This window comes from Aspergillus welwitschiae (assembly GCF_003344945.1).
Source record: "Aspergillus welwitschiae strain CBS 139.54b unplaced genomic scaffold BDQ94scaffold_53, whole genome shotgun sequence".
NCBI lineage: Eukaryota > Fungi > Ascomycota > Eurotiomycetes > Eurotiales > Aspergillaceae > Aspergillus > Aspergillus welwitschiae.
In genome coordinates, this window is record NW_020798747.1 from 103003 (window position 1) to 119496 (window position 16494).

The 16494-nt window shown below is 49.5% G+C and overlaps 8 protein-coding genes across 8 annotated transcripts; 3 read left to right on the forward strand and 5 right to left on the reverse strand.

Moving 5' to 3' along the window:
• Positions 1-49: 49 nt before the first annotated feature.
• Positions 50-1689, reverse strand: BDQ94DRAFT_153256 (TauD/TfdA dioxygenase family protein). Its single transcript, XM_026768113.1, has 6 exons — positions 1438-1689; positions 1182-1387; positions 672-1126; positions 580-616; positions 391-524; positions 50-336 (listed from the first exon to the last, which is right to left on the reverse strand). The coding sequence occupies exons 1-6, from the start codon at positions 1641-1643 to the stop codon at positions 223-225; spliced, it is 1152 nt and encodes a 383-aa protein (XP_026620790.1). The 5' UTR covers positions 1644-1689; the 3' UTR covers positions 50-222.
• Positions 1690-2155, reverse strand: BDQ94DRAFT_153258 (uncharacterized protein). Its single transcript, XM_026768114.1, has one exon. The coding sequence runs from the start codon at positions 2083-2085 to the stop codon at positions 1870-1872; it is 216 nt and encodes a 71-aa protein (XP_026620791.1). The 5' UTR covers positions 2086-2155; the 3' UTR covers positions 1690-1869.
• A 1072-nt stretch (positions 2156-3227) lies between these two features.
• BDQ94DRAFT_184320 (putative transporter) lies at positions 3228-5272 on the forward strand (the record flags this gene model as incomplete). Its single annotated transcript, XM_026774622.1, has 6 exons — positions 3228-3494; positions 3547-3875; positions 3927-4770; positions 4824-4942; positions 4998-5081; positions 5138-5272. The coding sequence occupies 6 exons, from the start codon at positions 3228-3230 to the stop codon at positions 5160-5162; spliced, it is 1668 nt and encodes a 555-aa protein (XP_026620792.1). The 3' UTR covers positions 5163-5272.
• On the reverse strand, positions 5137-5884 carry BDQ94DRAFT_109334 (uncharacterized protein). The gene is made up of 2 exons (XM_026763535.1): positions 5703-5884; positions 5137-5582 (listed from the first exon to the last, which is right to left on the reverse strand). The coding sequence occupies exons 1-2, from the start codon at positions 5795-5797 to the stop codon at positions 5363-5365; spliced, it is 315 nt and encodes a 104-aa protein (XP_026620793.1). The 5' UTR covers positions 5798-5884; the 3' UTR covers positions 5137-5362.
• Positions 5885-6839: 955 nt separating this feature from the next.
• On the forward strand, positions 6840-9046 carry BDQ94DRAFT_184323 (amino acid transporter; the record flags this gene model as incomplete). The annotated part of the gene is made up of 7 exons (XM_026774623.1): positions 6840-7001; positions 7051-7121; positions 7172-7285; positions 7338-7420; positions 7478-7879; positions 7931-8256; positions 8320-9046. 7 exons carry the CDS (start codon positions 6840-6842, stop codon positions 8752-8754), a joined length of 1593 nt encoding a protein of 530 aa, XP_026620794.1. The 3' UTR covers positions 8755-9046.
• A 1027-nt stretch (positions 9047-10073) lies between these two features.
• Positions 10074-11462, forward strand: BDQ94DRAFT_184325 (uncharacterized protein; the record flags this gene model as incomplete). Its single annotated transcript, XM_026774624.1, has 6 exons — positions 10074-10253; positions 10323-10427; positions 10486-10710; positions 10765-10907; positions 10963-10969; positions 11070-11462. 6 exons carry the CDS (start codon positions 10074-10076, stop codon positions 11460-11462), a joined length of 1053 nt encoding a protein of 350 aa, XP_026620795.1.
• Positions 11463-12284: 822 nt separating this feature from the next.
• On the reverse strand, positions 12285-14177 carry BDQ94DRAFT_153266 (DUF3431 domain-containing protein). Its single transcript, XM_026768115.1, has 3 exons — positions 13461-14177; positions 12963-13405; positions 12285-12910 (listed from the first exon to the last, which is right to left on the reverse strand). The coding sequence occupies exons 1-3, from the start codon at positions 13850-13852 to the stop codon at positions 12702-12704; spliced, it is 1044 nt and encodes a 347-aa protein (XP_026620796.1). The 5' UTR covers positions 13853-14177; the 3' UTR covers positions 12285-12701.
• Positions 13954-15432, reverse strand: BDQ94DRAFT_163354 (lipase family protein; the record flags this gene model as incomplete). The annotated part of the gene is made up of 5 exons (XM_026769723.1): positions 13954-14172; positions 14446-14697; positions 14749-15085; positions 15131-15296; positions 15351-15432. The coding sequence occupies 5 exons, from the start codon at positions 15430-15432 to the stop codon at positions 13954-13956; spliced, it is 1056 nt and encodes a 351-aa protein (XP_026620797.1).
• Between the last annotated feature and the right edge of the window lie 1062 nt (positions 15433-16494).

The window sequence follows — 16494 nt, forward strand, 5'->3', positions numbered from 1 at the left end:
TTATGCTGAGTGGTGAGATCGGTGACAGGGGAGGGGCGATGAGTGTGGTGTTGCTATGTGTTTAATCGAGGAGACTATTACTATTGGGAAAGTCCTGGACAACAACTGCACACCAGTTGAAAATAATCTCCTAGTATATTCATGCTCTGTAGTTTAAATCATATCTAGGCCAGTCCCGCTGCCATCGTGCACTTCGTTAGCGTAGATTGTCAGCGTATGCAGCTAACCCTCGTACGGCGTCTCATACGGCGCTTCCGCCTGCGGGGTGATTCTCGCATGGTGGCGTCTCTGACCATCTTCCCAGTCGAAGAGGGCAGAATGGGTAACAACGCGGTTCTGCATTCGTTAGGTTTCTATCCTTGGTCGAGTATATAGGGAGACTAGACTTACGTCCCAAACGACAACAGTTCCAGGACGCCATCTGACCCGAGTTTGGAGATCCTGGGAGAGAGCAATGTGGTCGTAGAGGAACTTGAGAAGGTAGTCAGACTCTTCTTTCTTGTAGCCGACGATGTAGCGAGTGACTGTTTTTGTTAGTATCCATGTAGAGTATAAGGGTGACGTGATGGTGATACATACATTGGGGGTTCACGAAGAGGGCTTTCTCTCCGGTTACCTAGATGATGTTATTAGCTTCGAGCTAAGAAGGATGTATAGTGTATGGTACTTACTGGGTGAGTCCTAACAATCGGATGCTCAGAAGTAATTGGATCCCGTCGAGCAATACCCCCCTTGTTCAGACTGTTGTTGACCTGCTCAATGCCAGAGTGAACTGCCTTCAGCCCGTGCAGTCTCTTACGGAACTCAGGCGATAGACGTCTGTATGCCTGTGCCATGTCGGCGAAGAGTGTGTCACCACCGCTTGATGGCCCGTCCAGAATATACAGGAAGGTCGTGCCAGGGGGCTGCTTTTCGAAGGTCACGTCCGAGTGCCAGGTGATGGTGTTGGTGCGTTGGGACAGGAATTCAGCTCCACTCCTGTCATCGGCACCTCGGTGCACGAGGTGGATCTCCGGGAAGCCCTTGGGTGCTCCAGAGGTCTGGTGGATGTGGTGTCTGCCGAAGTAGCCGCCGAATTCTAGGGCTTTCTCGATAGGCAGATGTGCGAAGTCTTGGTCGCGGAATGCTGGTAGGGTTTGTTAATGGAAAGGTCATCTCGTCTTACAGATGGGGGATCGTACCGACAACCTTCCGCTGAGCTACGTACAAAGCCAGCTGGTCTTTTCCTTCCTTGCTCAGCTGGCTCAGCTGGACACCGCGGACCTCGGTGCCAATGGTAGGTGTAATGTCATCTACTTCGACTTTGTCCTTGGGTAGGAGGTCAGGGAAGGTCGGATCGGCATCCTTTCCGTGGTCATAGTGTTCGAAGGGCTGGAGGGGAGGGTATCTAAGCTGTCAGTAGTGAAGCCAGATAAATATATGAGTAGTGTAAGCTACCTTTCTGTTTCATTGTCCCAGACAGGAAGATAGTTGGGAAACGAAGCTGGCGGCTGCTTCTCAGTGCCCTTGAGCTCGTTCTCATGCTTGTAGGCCTCCCCATAGCCAATCACGTTCTCCTTGTTAAAACCAGCATCGGTCTTAAGCGTGGACTTAGGTGCCGCCCGGAGCGACAGAGGAGTGTCCTCAACCAGAGATGGGGCCATATTGTTAGATGTCTGCAGGTGCAACTATGACAGCTGTGCTGTTCTTGTGGTGATTTCCAGAATGCATCCTGCACAGAACCCTGCACCCATATATACTCTGCTCACCATGCCGAATATCCGTCTTTTGTCACGCAATTCCTGCGGGGTATGGATTGACGCCATTTTCCGGGTGTCAGGTATCAAGGAGGTGCCTGCAGTCGGATATGCTTGGAACTCGGACAAGTAGTTACGCGAGCCACGGGAAAGTAGTGTAAGCCAGCATGACTCGCCGATCCGATATGTCAATGGTGCAATGATAATACAAGAAAGTTAAGACGTCAGTGCTATGGTTATCAATTATCGTTTCACTTCGAACCGAGCCATGGCTGCAGCCCAGCACAGTTTGTGAATGGCTGGAAAGATGCCCTTGACTATTTTTGGATAATCTGCGGATATAAATCATTAAAGTCCACTTAACTCCAACATAGGCTCTGGCACTCTTCGCGTCGAGGTCGTTGCTGCATTTAATGCAGTCAATGTAGTGCATGGGAAAGAGGGGAGAGAAAATGGTTGCTGCTAACCAAGCGGGCCAAGCATGGCGTGATAGTGCTGTTGCTTCGCGCAACTCGCCCCAATTAAGCTTGCCGGCAAGGCGACTTACAATCCACACTCATACCCCGCCTAAGGCTTTATCCCACAAATCCTTAATGTGTTTTGAGCTGGGTCGGAATTATTTGTGTAATACTCTTTACTGACTCTGCTGTGTAGTAGATTGTGAGGTGGTACTGGTACTGTTACCTCGTCGCGATGAATCGCGTCAAATGTCCGCATCTACCACCTCCAAAATGCTCATCCTGATCTTCAAAAACTTGATGAAAACACTATTCGTATCAGATTCCCCCACCATAAGCCGTGTATCCTTGCCAATCAGCAGAAAAGATAATGTTGCGATGTCAAGCCCCAAGCATATCATCATAAGCCAATGCGATGGTGACATCGCATTTCTTGCGAACCTGATACAATCTGCCAGCTATTATTGGACCCTTTGCATCAGCTGCGGAGATCTGGAGCAGCCGCTAATCTCTGTCCCGGCACTTGTTCGTTAACCTTACTTGTTCCTCATAACGTCAGTTATGCTCCCCTTGCGTGATTACATCCCCTGCCGGGACTTTTGCTCAAGATCGGTCAAGTCTCTAGCACTAACAAGCACCTCGGAAAGTAAAGCCATATCAGATTATGCGGCCATTGAATCAGGCATATCAGCCCTTAAGCAGTTTCTCGGCCGTAGTTGACGTTGGCCCCCATGCCGCCAACCATTTCTTGTCGCACATCGATGCGCTCAACGTTCTAGGTTGCCTGAACTTTACCCACTCATACGACAATTGGCTACGTATAGCTACCCACAGCTCTCGTGCTAACAACTAGTCCATCGTGCTGACACTTTAACAGAAAATTGCGTGATGAGTCTCGACAGTCGTCTACCAGTGCTGGACACGTCAAAAAGGCCCGATGTCCCCTGAGTCGCTTGTTGATTCTTGAGCTCAACCACCCGAAGCCGGTCCGTCTCTGTTATTTTGCCTCTCACCACCTTGCTATACAGGCGAGATGACCACAGACGGCGTCAAGGAAGTCCCCGCGGACACGGTCTCCGCGAACGAGGACACCAAGAAGAACCCTGATGTCTCGACATCATCGGCATCATCATCCTCACTTACGGACTCGGAACACAGAGTCGCAAAGGTGACTGACTGCGCATTTGATACGACGGAAGACCCTAGGTTTTACAAGCCTATTCCCGAATATGAGAGCGCGCATCGCTGGGATCCATATTTTGAATGGACGGAAGAAGAAGAAAAACAACTGATTAGGAAGGTGATTACTATTCATCCAAGCCTTTCTGTTGAAAAATAGCTAAGCGCAATAGATTGACATCCGTGTTTGTACCTTCGCATGTGTTACGTTTTTCGCACTTCAGCTTGACAGAGGCAATATTGTTCAAGCAAACTCGGACAGCATGCTTGGGGACCTCGGAATGACCACGAACGATTACAATACCGGACAGACAATTTTCTACCTCACTTTCCTCTTTTCTGAGCTTCCTTCGCAGTTACTGTCTAAGAAGGTCGGCCCAGATCGCTGGATTCCCATTCAAATGGTCGCCTGGAGTTTCGTCGCAGCATTCCAGGCATTTCTCAAGAACAGGGCCGGGTATTTCGCCTGCAGAGCGCTTCTCGGCTGCCTAGAGGGAGGATTGTAAGTCTTCCTACACCTTCCTACTAGGGGAACAATCCTAACAACGACTAGCATTGCCGACACTATCCTTTTCCTGTCCTTCTTCTACAAATCTAAAGAATTGCCGCAACGGTTGAGTTACTTCTGGGTTTCATACGAAGCCACATCTATCGTTGGCGCTTTTCTGGCTTTCGGTTTTCTCCACATTCACGGTTCCAACGGTTATACTGGAGGTTGGCGCTATCTGTTCGCTTTTGAGGGCCTCATCACGGGAATCATTGGAATCATCGCCGCATTCTGGATGCCTGCATCTCCCACACAGACCAAAGGCGGCTTCCGCGGCAAAGACGGTTGGTTCAACGAGCGCGAGGAGAAGATCCTAGTCAACCGGGTGCTCCGTGACGATCCCAGCAAGGGAAGCATGCACAACCGTCAGGCGGTAACGCCGAAGATGCTTTGGCATGCTCTGTGCGACTACGACATGTGGCCCATCTATCTGCTTGGCCTGACATGGATGATTCCCAACACACCTGCTACCAACTACATTACCCTGGAGTTGAAGTCGCTTGGGTTCGGCACCTTCGAAACCAACCTCCTGACCATCCCCGCATATGTCATCTTCATCATCAACCTACTTTTCTGGACATGGATCTCAGAACGCTTCAACCAGCGGCTACTTCTCGGTGTTGTCAGCGAATTCTGGTGCTTAGTCTTGCTCATCGCGCTCGAAGTTCTGCCTGATGGAGCCAGTGGATGGGCGCGGTGGATTATCAACGCTCTATTGATTGGAGCGCCTTACGTCCACGCGATCATTGTGGCCATGACGTCTAGGAACGCGGGATCGGTCCGAACACGAACTGTTGCAAGTGCAGTATACAACATGATGGTCCAAGCATCTAGTATCATTGCCAGTCAGGTGAGTAAAACACTAACTTTGCATTATTACTCATCTCTGACCACCCCTTGCAGATCTACCAAGAAAAAGACAAGCCTTACTATCGGGTGGGTAATAAGGTCCTGATCGCTTTGTCCGTGTTCAGCATGGCTTTGTTCATTGGAGCCAAGTTTTATTACATCTGGCGCAACAAGTATGGCTCACCGAATTCTCCGATACCATGACTACAATGCTAATGTGGCTGTTAGGTACAACGCTGCTCGTTGGAATGCCATGTCCAGCGAAGAGAGGGAGGAATATCTGGCAGCTAATAAGGACCTTGGAAACAAGCGGTGAGTTTTCCTTCTGCAAGATTGACTGGTAACATGTCTAATTGATTGCCTTGCAGACTTGATTTCCGATTTACTCACTAGATGAGCACGAATAATGATTGATATATTTCGAAACCAAAACATAGATGACAAGAATTGGACATATGGAAAATTCGGTGGACGCCGTACGAGATACCAGTTAATGTCTATAGATTAGACAATAGAGCAAACTCATAATACAACACATCGCTCAAGTGATCATGATCCGTAAGGGACAAGCCGTAGCCCACATCCGCTCATACCTATTCACCAATAACATATTCGCACCCATCCTCACCAATCCACACCTCGTGTAACTTGCCAGCTGGAACATCCAGTCTCGCACCGACCCCAAACGTCTCCTTTTTCACCTCCCCATTATGCAACTTAGCATTGTCATCTGGGTAGGTGATTGTCAGAGTCCCCTGCCGTATTAGATGGGTGGTGACACCGCCATGGGAGTGTGGTGGATAGTGGGCATTGCTAGGACAGTATTAGCATCAACAAGAACTTATTTACAATAATTTCTAAGCTGAAAATTGTAACATGAATCAGGATACTAAGAGGTACATAGCACGACAACCATGGTTTCCTGTTACTCACCTTCCGTCCGCCCAAGTAAAGACATGCTTGAAGCCCCAGTCCTTGACTAGACGTTCGCATTCTTTGCGTGTACCAATGGGATATGTTTTCGCCATTTTATTTTCTCCAGTAGCACGAACTCTTTGAATAAGGCTACGTTCAAGGCAGATGGATCTTCTGGAAGCTGTATAGAAGTGTTGATGATGCGGGGAATACAGCGATGACGTCGTTGGGATTAGTAATTCATGGCAGGTGAGATGCTTGTTGACGGTCACGTGGGAGAATGTACAGTCGTTTGATTCTATTTGTCCATTGGGTTTGCTTCCTCGACTACTAGACATACCACTGAGTGGCCCGATAGCTGCCACTACAGGTTCTAGGGGCCTTCGAACTGAACAGTAATGCCTAGATCGTGCCGCTCAGGAACTGTCATTGCTTAGGTATCCTCTATCCGCAAACACCAAGTTTTACTGTTGCTGAAAGAAAGGAAGACTTAAGTGTCTATGGTACACTATACTAGAGATCCCTTGTTAATCTATCGAGCGGCGGGCGTCAGTGAGAGCAACGGCCAACTGAAGATATACTGTCGTAGTAAGGAGCAGTCCTCATAGCTTTTCAAAACGACATCCCCAACTTCACCGAGACATGGCTTCTTACGCGAAAGCCTTACTAAGGCTGAAACAATCGGAGAAAAGTCTATACCCGGACGAAGTACTACTACAACCGACGCGGGATGGTATGGCGCGGTTCTCCCCCGAGGGCGTTAGATTAACACTAGTCCACTTAGCCCACGCCAACGCTTTAGCTTGAAAACGCCAGGTGGGTCGAGCCTGATAGAGGAACACCCAGGATTCGATGAAGCTCCTCTTATCGCGGCCAGCGCAAGTCGAATTAGAGCCAGCTGTATTTGGCTACTGAGGCTTCTCATCCACATCGGTGGCTTCTAGGCCGCCGCTACCCCCTGTCGATGACTGAGGTGAAGGGCAGAGTTTCCCTTCTGGGAACTCGTCAGGAAATGGTGGGTTGGCTAATCCAGATGCACGATGCAGGGCCCTGAGGGATTGGATTGAAATATAGCTACTCGTCCCTCGCCTTGAAATTCGTGCCTGTTCTTTGCAAGATTCAAAACCTAGAGGAGAGACAGAGGACACCGAAGAAATGCCGGATAATGTTGAACTCACAACCACCAAGGGTGGAAATAATATTTCCACTGTATTCGCTGACGAAGGGCTTGCCAAAGGTCATGTCGCCCAGAAGTATATCGGCACTATGGCCGACCAAAGGGATATGCAGGCTTTGGGAAAGGAACAAGTTCTCAGGGTTCGCTATCTGCCAGCTTGATAAAAGATCTTTCTAATGGTCTCCTCAGAGAAATTTTAGGTTCATCTCAATTGTTGCCTTCGGATGTACTCTCATTGCTTCATGGGAAGTTGTGCTAACGTAAGTCATACGTTCTCCCTGGTTTGCCCTCGATATTAAGGTTGGGACAGTATGATGAGTTCGCCTCTGGTTGATGGTGGCACGGCTGGATTTATCTGGGGTTTCATCGTTGTTTCGGTTGGAGTGTTGCTGCTGTTCGCCAGTTTGGCGGAAATGGCTTCCATGTAAGTGCACGCACTTCATCCTCAAATTATACACCAGCTGATCGATTCATAGGGCACCCACTGCTGGTGGCCAATACCATTGGGTATCAGAGTTTGCACCTAGGAAGTACCAGAAGTTCTTGAGTTATATCACTGGTAGGTGTTGCTTCCCGCTGATAATTGGCTGAGCCTAATAAGCCCGGTCGCATCTAGGATGGCTCTGTGCCACAGGCTGGGAATGCGCGATTGTGTCAATTGCTTTCCTAGCAGGTACCATCATTCAAGGACTGGTTATCCTGAATTACCCTGATTATGTTTCTGAGCGGTGGCACGGTACTCTCATTACAATTGCCATCACCCTTTTCTCCGTTCTTTTCAACACTTTCCTAGCCAAGAAGCTCCCTCTCGTTGAAGCCTTCATCTTGATCCTCCACGTTGCCGGATTTTTCATTGTGATTATACCCCTTTGGGTGCTGGCACCCATCAAGGATGCGAAAACGGTTTTCACCCAGTTTACGAACGGTGGTGATTGGAATAGCAATGGCACCGCAACGATGGTCGGTCTGATTACTGCTATCACTGCCATGATTGGCTACGACTGTACTGTCCACATGTGTGAGTAAAAGCTCTGGCTCGATCATTTAGAAATGCTAATGCGGCACACAGCCGAGGAAGTTCGAGACGCTTCTACAACCCTTCCCAAGGCTATCATGGCAGCGTGCTCCCTAAACGGGGTCCTGGCCTTTGTTGTTATGGTTACTTTGTGTTTCACCTTGGGTAATGTAGATGAGGTCCTCGACTCCGCTACTGGTTACCCTTTCATTCAGGTCTTTTTCAATGCCACAAAAAGTTACGCAGCTACAAACGCAATGACTGCAATTGTCACCATGTCGCTTATTGCCAGTGTCATTACCGAGGTCGCCACTGCGTCTCGTCAACTTTGGTCATTCGCCCGTGATGGGGGCGTCCCACTGGCTACCTTTTTCGGTCATGTAAGGGTTCCCACCTCTTATTTGATTTCAGCTCTACTATGCTAAGTACTGATGCGGACGCAGGTCAACCCAAATTGGAACATCCCCCTCAATGCTGTTCTAGTGTCCCTCGTGCTCACTATGCTGCTATCGCTCATCAACATCGGCTCGACTGTCGCCCTAGATGCCTTGATCACCCTCACTGTCGGAGCATTGTTGAATTCCTACATCGTCACTGTTTCCTGTGTCGCATGGAAAAGAATTCGCGGGGAACCATTGCCCCCACACAGGTGGTCACTCGGCCGATGGGGACTTTGGGTAAACCTCGGGGCCCTGGCTTTCCTCATCCCGGAGTTCGTTTTCGTCATGTTCCCCCTTTACTCGACTGTGGACCCCGAAAACATGAACTGGAGCTCGCTCATGTATGGTGGCATGTTGATTTTTTCCATCATCTACTATGTGTTGTATGGGCGGAAAACTTATGTGCCGCCCGTGGCCCTGGTCAAGCGCGAAATTTGATTTGGCTGTTCATCAATTGAGTCATTTTTTCTGCTGCATGGACACGCCACCTCTTGCCATTTCGATGATCCTAGCGCAGTAACAGGTCTACATTGGCGATCTCCACCGCAGCCTATCGGCTGCAACAGTGTCCCAAGTGCCTGCACCATTTTCGCCGGCGCAACGGATTTCGAACCTATGTTAACTGGCGATTCATATATAGCGGACGGCCAGGATCTTAATCCTTGGGCCTCTACCCACAGTGGGGTTAATATCGAAAAACTTTTTCTCTACAATATGGTTTAATTCAGCCACTGATAATGCTACGAAACTCAAATGGCAGGATTTTATTACTACTGGAGCCAACTATATATTTCATATATCTCGGCGATGGCCCGGCCGGATCTTGTTCGCCAGACGATCCCGCCGCGGCCCACCGGAACACCGGGAGCTTACCAGCGCTCTTCTCACGAGCCCTAACTGATCCGGGCAACTTCCCCGGCGATCAACGGAAGCGCCGCTGCGGACACATTCCCCGGAGCGCTCCTTGGTGGATCCAGAAGGATGCCCGCTCCTGTCTAGTATCACACCAGTCGATACTATGTTTTAAAAGCCAGGCTGCAATCTTATAGCGATTCGTGAGCTGTTATCTCCGCGAGGCTACTGTTTTCCATTTGCACTGGTCACCAAGAACCATGTCCGGCTCGCCTCGACGGAACACTCGGCCTAAACACTAGCACAGGGTAGGGGCAGTCTAGTCGAGCTAAGGGTAGTTAGTCTGCCGTGGTTTGTGACGGATGCGATGTGATTGCGCGTTGCAATCATACTAAACCCTAAGGTAGTATACACCCCTGCAAGTGCTTCCTTCTCCGTTACTAACTTTTCTTTGTATAGGGTCGGATTTAGTTACTCGCAACGCTACAGGGGCTTTGGGTTCCGAACATCAGCCGTAATGAACAAAGCACCGTTCGTTCCTCTCAACACATTTCGGCCACTTTACGAAACTGGACCAAAAATCCTTCCATACGCTCTAGCTGAGCCCTTTGTGCTATCAATCCGGCCAATAATAGATCTCAATTTCACCAAACCTCGAAGACTGGGGCCAGATCCTTGATGACCTATCTGACCTAGCCACCATGGTCTTGAGCCCGAAGATATGGTCTTATTGCGTTCGCTTCGGAACGCACCTAGAACTTGCATGCATGTTCATTTAACTACTGGTCCTTATATTCGAGAGACCCTGCATTAGGGGTTCTTAATTGATCGCTTGATTTTCGGGAGAGCATGGGACGATAGGCCACTCACGGTCGCTTGCTGACGTCTCTGGGTGGCTCGGGGTCATGACGGCATCTGGGAAGCCCCTTGTGGTCATTGACGAGAGTCATAATGCCGGCATTGTGATCGTTGTTGGGACTTTGGCCCTGATAATGACATTGATTTGCTTGCTTATCCGCGTGTATGTCAGAACAATACTGAGTCCGGGGTTTGGACGAGATGACTATCTATTATTTGTTGCCACGGTAAGCTTTAACCCTATATCTCCAGTGATACCAATGCAAATGCGATCCTAATCACTGCGTCTTCAATAGGCTTTCGCTATTATTCAAACCTCACTCGTCATGTCAAACTCTGCCAAGGGATTCGGAACATCCATCCGGCTTCTTTCTTCAGATCAGGTCGTGAAGGTTCAGCGGGTACGTTGTTCGGATCCAGGACGAGAGCACAAGTTAATCGGGGGTTATATCCATGCAGACAACAGCTGCTACAGATACTTTGTTCTTGATCACCGTCTTTTTCTCCAAGTGCTGTGTGCTTGGGATGCTCTCACGGTTGACTCCCCAACGCATCCATCATTTCATCCTTTACGGGGTGCTGGGATTAAGCATCTGTTGGGTTCTGTCTTCAGTTCTGATCATCCTTGTGAACTGCGAATTGAACAGACCATGGGCAAGACCCATTGACCACTGTACTGGATTGGTATAAAGCCCATCGCTCCACGTCCTTGCAGTTATACTGACCGCACCTCACCAGTTCCAAAAATGGGAATACATCGGTGTAATGGACAGCATCATTGAGATCATGCTCTTCCTCTTCTCGATCCTTCTCGTCAAAAGCCTGCAAATGCCAACAACTCGAAAACTCGTCGTTCTTTCCTCTTTCGCTGTTCGTTTACCGTAAGCAGTCCCGCCCTACACAAACGCCATAGACCTAACCCGGTGCTTACATTAGTCTCCTCGTGTTCACATCTCTACATCTATACCATCTGCAAAAATATGCCTACTCCATGAACCCGACACTAGACATAATCGATAATCGACGGCTACGTCTGGACCCAGATGGGCATGAATTACGCCCTCATCGTGTGCACCTCCTTCTGCCTCGCCCCGTTCATGCGCGCCATCAGCGTCACCTATGGCAACGCAGGGGAAGTCACCCTTGGCACCAGCAGCGCTAGATCCAAGTCGGGCAAATATGCTCGTGATGTATCGAAGCAGTCCCAGAGCTACGTTTTGCAGTCGATGGATAGCCACACAGAAGCTGGAAATGGAATGAGCAACCCGCGACATTCCCAACCTACATTTGTGCCCGAGCATTACGTTGGCATGCTCAGCACTACTGCATACGATGGCAGTAGTCGAATGGACGGGGATAGCGTGGCTAGTTCGGAGAGCACGAAGATGATTATTAAGAAGGATGTTGAGTATACTGTTACTCATGAGCCGAGATAATAAAAGTTTTTTCCTTTGTCAGGGGTGGTCTCTTTTCTGTTCCGGTTTTTGTAGACATAAATTCGCTCAAAAGTCATCAAAAGCCTAAGAAAACTAACTGCGTTGCTGTTTCATGTCCCTGATTTTCGATTACGGTGAGATATTACTTGCTCCTGGCCTTACCCATTCAGGACAGCTCGCATCCAACGCCTAGTATCAGCCGGGGTCAGAATCAACCACTACCCTGCATATATTCTTTGTGCTATACGAGCTCACAATCATAATCCTGTCCCTATCAACATCTGTCCTAATGCAGCCTACTAGATCAAACGGCACAACACAGAGCAACTACCAACTTCCCATCTATGTATAGAAAAACCATATTGAAACCGTGCCATGTACTAACTAGTTGTGGATAGTAAGCAATAAATTCCCACAATCCTGCCCCATTATTCCTCAAGCCTCGGCATTTACCTATGGAATCATAGTCTACATGTAACTCACTATGGTTAGCTAGTTATTCCGTCATTTTGTTTCAGCCATTGAACCAGATTAACGTCCCGGAAAAGGGGATTCTGACGATAAGCAGATATCGAGTTATCGATCAAGTTCATTGTAGCTTCGATATCCACGTCGTGTGTGGTTATATGGGTCTTATGCCTTGTTAGGGGATGCATCTGCATCTGATGGGCTTCGATATCGGCGGGTAGTCGATTCCATGGATGATCTAGACCGTTATAGTAATACTTGCCTGAGGATAAGGCAACCTTGCAATATCACATGCCTGAGGCAAAAGGGGTTGAGCGAGGGATCAATATTTTTTTTGAGTATAATAGGATGTAATGCAAGATCTGAGAGATGGAGTAGTATATTTTGGTGGTAGTTATTACTTCACATGGAATGGAAATAGTGTTGTTATAATACATCAGGAGTTGTCAATGACAGCATTCGCTCATGAAGATGCCAGTAGTATGTTATGTTATATGCCATATGCCTTTTTTGGTGTGCCGAACTGTGTGTGGCAGCGGTAGAGGAGTTGAGATCTGGCTGTTTCAAAGGAAATTCCCAGTGGGAATAGAACGGCTGCTGCCGCTGGCGCTCACCTGTTCTGCCAGATGTGCTGCCGCTCTGATTCTACTACAGCATTCATCATGCTTGTAGTGAGTCCCTTTTCTTGATCTCAGTGAGCAGTGTATACCCCGAATCACAACATCTTATACTCGAACATATCTTCTCAACTATGAGATAGTAGGTATCCGATCAAGCCTCCGGAAGTCCCTTGCTAGGGTCCTGCTTCTGACCCTTCCAGCCGACATACGGCCATCCCTTTGGAAGGGAGGAGTATGGCGGGAGAACATAGCGACCAGCGCAATTTCCCTCTGTCGGACAATCCAAATTGCATAGTCCAAATACCTTGCAGTAGCATTCTTCCGCTGTCGGGCAGTACACAGGGCCCTTGCCGAAAATCACTGTTACTGTTAGTCAATTGCCTTTGTCCCTGAAGTACATTTAGGGACATACTGTGCCATGAGTATTCCATTATCCGTCCGCTGAGATCGTCAGGTAACGTCGTCTCAGTCAACCATTTCCTGTATCGCACATAGTCACTCTTAGGCCGCTCGCGGATCTTCCAGCGTGTGACGGCGAATTGCGCGCAACATGAGACCCCCACTTCTTCAGGGACCTCCGCCCCCGGGAACAGTTCCATGAATCCAGTCTTGAAGTATTCCCCTGCGTGGACATCGTTGCGATGCGTATCGCTAAGGGGATGAATCTCCGCCGGGCAGCCCAGGACCCAGGCGCAGCGCAGATTCACATACCCTTGTTTCTGGAGATACGGGACCTGGAAATTGCGGAGAACGGGTACACCATCGTAGTAAGGGTCGTCGTTGTGCCATTGGTATCTTTGGGAATGGATGAAGAGGACTGAGTCGGGAAGGTTGTCGTAATTATCAATTATATATCTGTAGTAGTGAGAAGTGTGCCCAGAGAGGCCAAGGCCAAGACACGGAGACTCACGTCAGATACACCATGGATTCCCTCCCCTTATTCAAAGCCACCGTCAACGGCGCTTTCTTGTCGTCGGCCACGTATATGCTTTTATGCCACTCGGGAAAGTATGTGTACAGCCATGAGACATCATCTCCCTTCATACTAGCCACCACCATATCCTTGTCCAGGGCCTGACGCTGTCGCGAAGCCGAGGCGGACGGGGAAGCCTTCCCCGACCGCGAGTCCCGATGCGGACCTCCCTTCACCGCATCCTCAGCAGACGTCTCGGACCGTTTGGGATCGGAGCTCCCAGCGAAGAAGAGGAAGTATAGAGCGTAGATGATAAGAATGGTACAGAAGATTGCTTTTTCTTGGTTGCGCCGGCGCGGACTGTTAACTCCGCCGCGGAAGAATAGCATGGCTGGCAACGGCGGCGGCGGCGAGACTGGCACGAGGCGGGGGAGCTGTGATCATATGCTGCTGGATGTATGTATGCCACGGAAGTCAATTGAGCGTCAAATCAGAGCGACGGGGCAGGGAACATGGCTGCACGGATGGGCGATCGCAGACGGTCGGGTCGGTGAGGTCGATGCGGGCGGCGGTTCGAGTGAGTTGACCGATCCGGAGAGAATTGCGGCGGCGCAGGATGAGGGTGAAACGTCGGCCGTCGGATGGAATAATAAAGGAGAACCACGGAGGGCCCGGAGGCGACTGTTGTTGAAACCCGGGGATGCGACAGCTGGCAGGATGAGAGTTATGGTGGACGAAAGTAAGGAGAAGAAGATGATTGATGGCCGCAACTGCAAGTGGAGGAACAGCGCCTCCACACGTGGTTTATCTGCTACGTAATGGGATCTCACTCTTTCTTCTCTGACCACCACTGCTTCTCTGCTTGATTATATACTAATTACTATTTACACTTTTCTCTCCGCACTTATTTCATCGGACTGTCCAGCTATAGCAGACACTCTGAAATTGCGAAAAAGTACCACAAGTGAGCCAAAACGTCCACCGTTGCTTCGCCTGCATTCCCCGCCGTCGAATTGATTCCCTCGATGAATTCAATATCCGACGCCGTGACACTGGCTCCGGTGCCACTGGTGATCCAGTATTCTGGACTTGGCTGGCTGAATCCAAAGTCCATGGGTGGCAACCGGGGGACGATGTCGTTCAAGTGTGTAACGCGGAAGTTCGCTCCAGATCCCTGGCTGGTGATGTGCTCGGCCAGCGCATAGTTTCCGACTCGAGGACATCCATAGGTGTACTATTGACTGTCAGAACCGGCTGTTTAATGATCACCCTCTGAAGCACTCACCAGTTCAACGCTATAACCGTCATTTCGCAAGACCGTTGCTCCCAGTGTAGCCAATGCGCCGCCCAAGCTGTGCCCGGTGAAGTAGAGGGTATAGCCCGAATACGTGCTCATCGCGGACTTGATCTTGCTCGTCAGATTGTCTGCAGCGGCTTCCCATGCCTTCCAGAATCCAGTGTGAACCTTGCAGCCAGTACAGAGGTCGTCGTTATCTTGCAGGATGAAGTCGAGATCAGCAATCCAGTTCTTGATGGTGCTACTGCCTCGGAAGGCGACCACGAGCCGCTTGTTGGTGTTGTCCGCGGCCAGGAAACCGGCTGTGCCTCCAAAGTTATTTGTCCTATTCAATCAGCTGTGTTCTATTCTTGTTACTGGAGCAACATACAAATCAAACTCCAGCAGCATCTTGGTGCTCGCTTCCTCGACTGATGGACAGGCGTCGGCCGTGCATGTCACGTTGGAGTCGTCCGAGTCGATATTGTTCGAGCAATAAGCTGCGGCAGACCATTGCGCGAACAATTGCAGCTCATCCAACGTGGAAGTCGAGACACCTATTCAAAACCTTCATCAGTGCTATCCAGCCACTTCAAATCAGGCATACCTACTCCGCACATCAAGCGGTGTCGGTGCCGCAGCACTCAGCGCAGCGAGCGCCGTCAAAAGCACTCCAAACCGTCCAGAGAACATCCTGCAGTATATATACAATCGAGGCAACCAGAGACGTGAGACCAACGGACTGCTGCAATGTACACACAATGCTTCTATCCAACTGCACCTCCGAGCCCCCTTTTATACCTCTATCATATTACCCGCCCCAATTCCCCATCAGGGGCATCGGGGAAAAAAAAAAAAAAGCAAGAAGCGGGGTAAGTCAGACAACAAATTTCTCCAGCATAGCACCCTCACGATAGCAGATGAAGCCAGCACATGCAATCAGGCACCATGTCTCCTCTTCCGCATCCTTTGTTCCGGTTCGGTGCCTGTCCGTTGCGCAACTGGAGTGGCAGTTTGGCCCCATCTCCGTTCGGAACGGGAGCCCGGTGGAGATTAACGGACTGCTATAGCATGCTATAGCTGGCCGTAGACAAGCATGGTCTGCTCCGAAAAGTCAAATAAAGTAGATGTTGTCTGAGGATGAGCGGTGTTGAAGGATCTACTGGCGGAGAAACGTGGAGGCGTGGTCTGCACATGGACCAGTAGATTGGGATAGGGACATGGCATGTGCACAGGCCGAGGTAAGTCAGTCTGTCAAGTAGGAGAGCAGTAGACGGGAGAGTGTTACGAAATCTGAGACTTCTTCACATGCTGTCGCTGTGACTGGCGGTGTTGTGGTTCGTGACATGCAAATAACTAGTGGGTCGTAGGAGACTTCTTGTCACTTTGCCGATCACTTGCAGCGCTTATACACATTCAGACCGCGATACATGCGATAGATGGGGAAGCACGCACACACACATACACACAAACTATGAAAACTAAACACGTAAACGTGCCCATAGTTTGAACAAGTAACTTTGACAAGAAAATACCTCAACTAACTATTGAAACAAACTGAATTAGACAACCATCCCCTTTTCCCGCCCCCAATACTACCTTAACTTCTCCTGTCCCCATAAAACACACACATTTACAGTTAGTAGAGTAATACAATTATAAGGAGTGGTTCCATTACCTAACGCTACACCTACCACCCCCGCAAATCACTCAACGATTCATTAATGAACTCTTCACTTACCCGGCACATCCCGG

Excerpts from the sequence above, each read along its gene's own strand:
- BDQ94DRAFT_109334 (XM_026763535.1), bottom strand. The coding sequence starts at position 5,797 with ATGGCGAAAACATATCCCATTGGTACACGCAAAGAATGCGAACGTCTA. Across the intron at positions 5,583-5,702 it reads TTTACTTGGGCGGACGGAAG|CAATGCCCACTATCCACCAC; the intron begins GTGAGTAACAGG and ends ATACTGTCCTAG.
- BDQ94DRAFT_153256 (XM_026768113.1), bottom strand. The coding sequence starts at position 1,643 with ATGGCCCCATCTCTGGTTGAGGACACTCCTCTGTCGCTCCGGGCGGCA. Across the intron at positions 1,388-1,437 it reads TGGGACAATGAAACAGAAAG|ATACCCTCCCCTCCAGCCCT; the intron begins GTAGCTTACACT and ends CTGACAGCTTAG. Across the intron at positions 337-390 it reads GAACTGTTGTCGTTTGGGAC|AACCGCGTTGTTACCCATTC; the intron begins GTAAGTCTAGTC and ends TAACGAATGCAG.
- BDQ94DRAFT_153258 (XM_026768114.1), bottom strand. The coding sequence starts at position 2,085 with ATGATTTATATCCGCAGATTATCCAAAAATAGTCAAGGGCATCTTTCC.
- BDQ94DRAFT_153266 (XM_026768115.1), bottom strand. The coding sequence starts at position 13,852 with ATGCTATTCTTCCGCGGCGGAGTTAACAGTCCGCGCCGGCGCAACCAA. Across the intron at positions 13,406-13,460 it reads GAATCCATGGTGTATCTGAC|ATATATAATTGATAATTACG; the intron begins GTGAGTCTCCGT and ends TCACTACTACAG. Across the intron at positions 12,911-12,962 it reads AATGGAATACTCATGGCACA|TGATTTTCGGCAAGGGCCCT; the intron begins GTATGTCCCTAA and ends TAACAGTAACAG.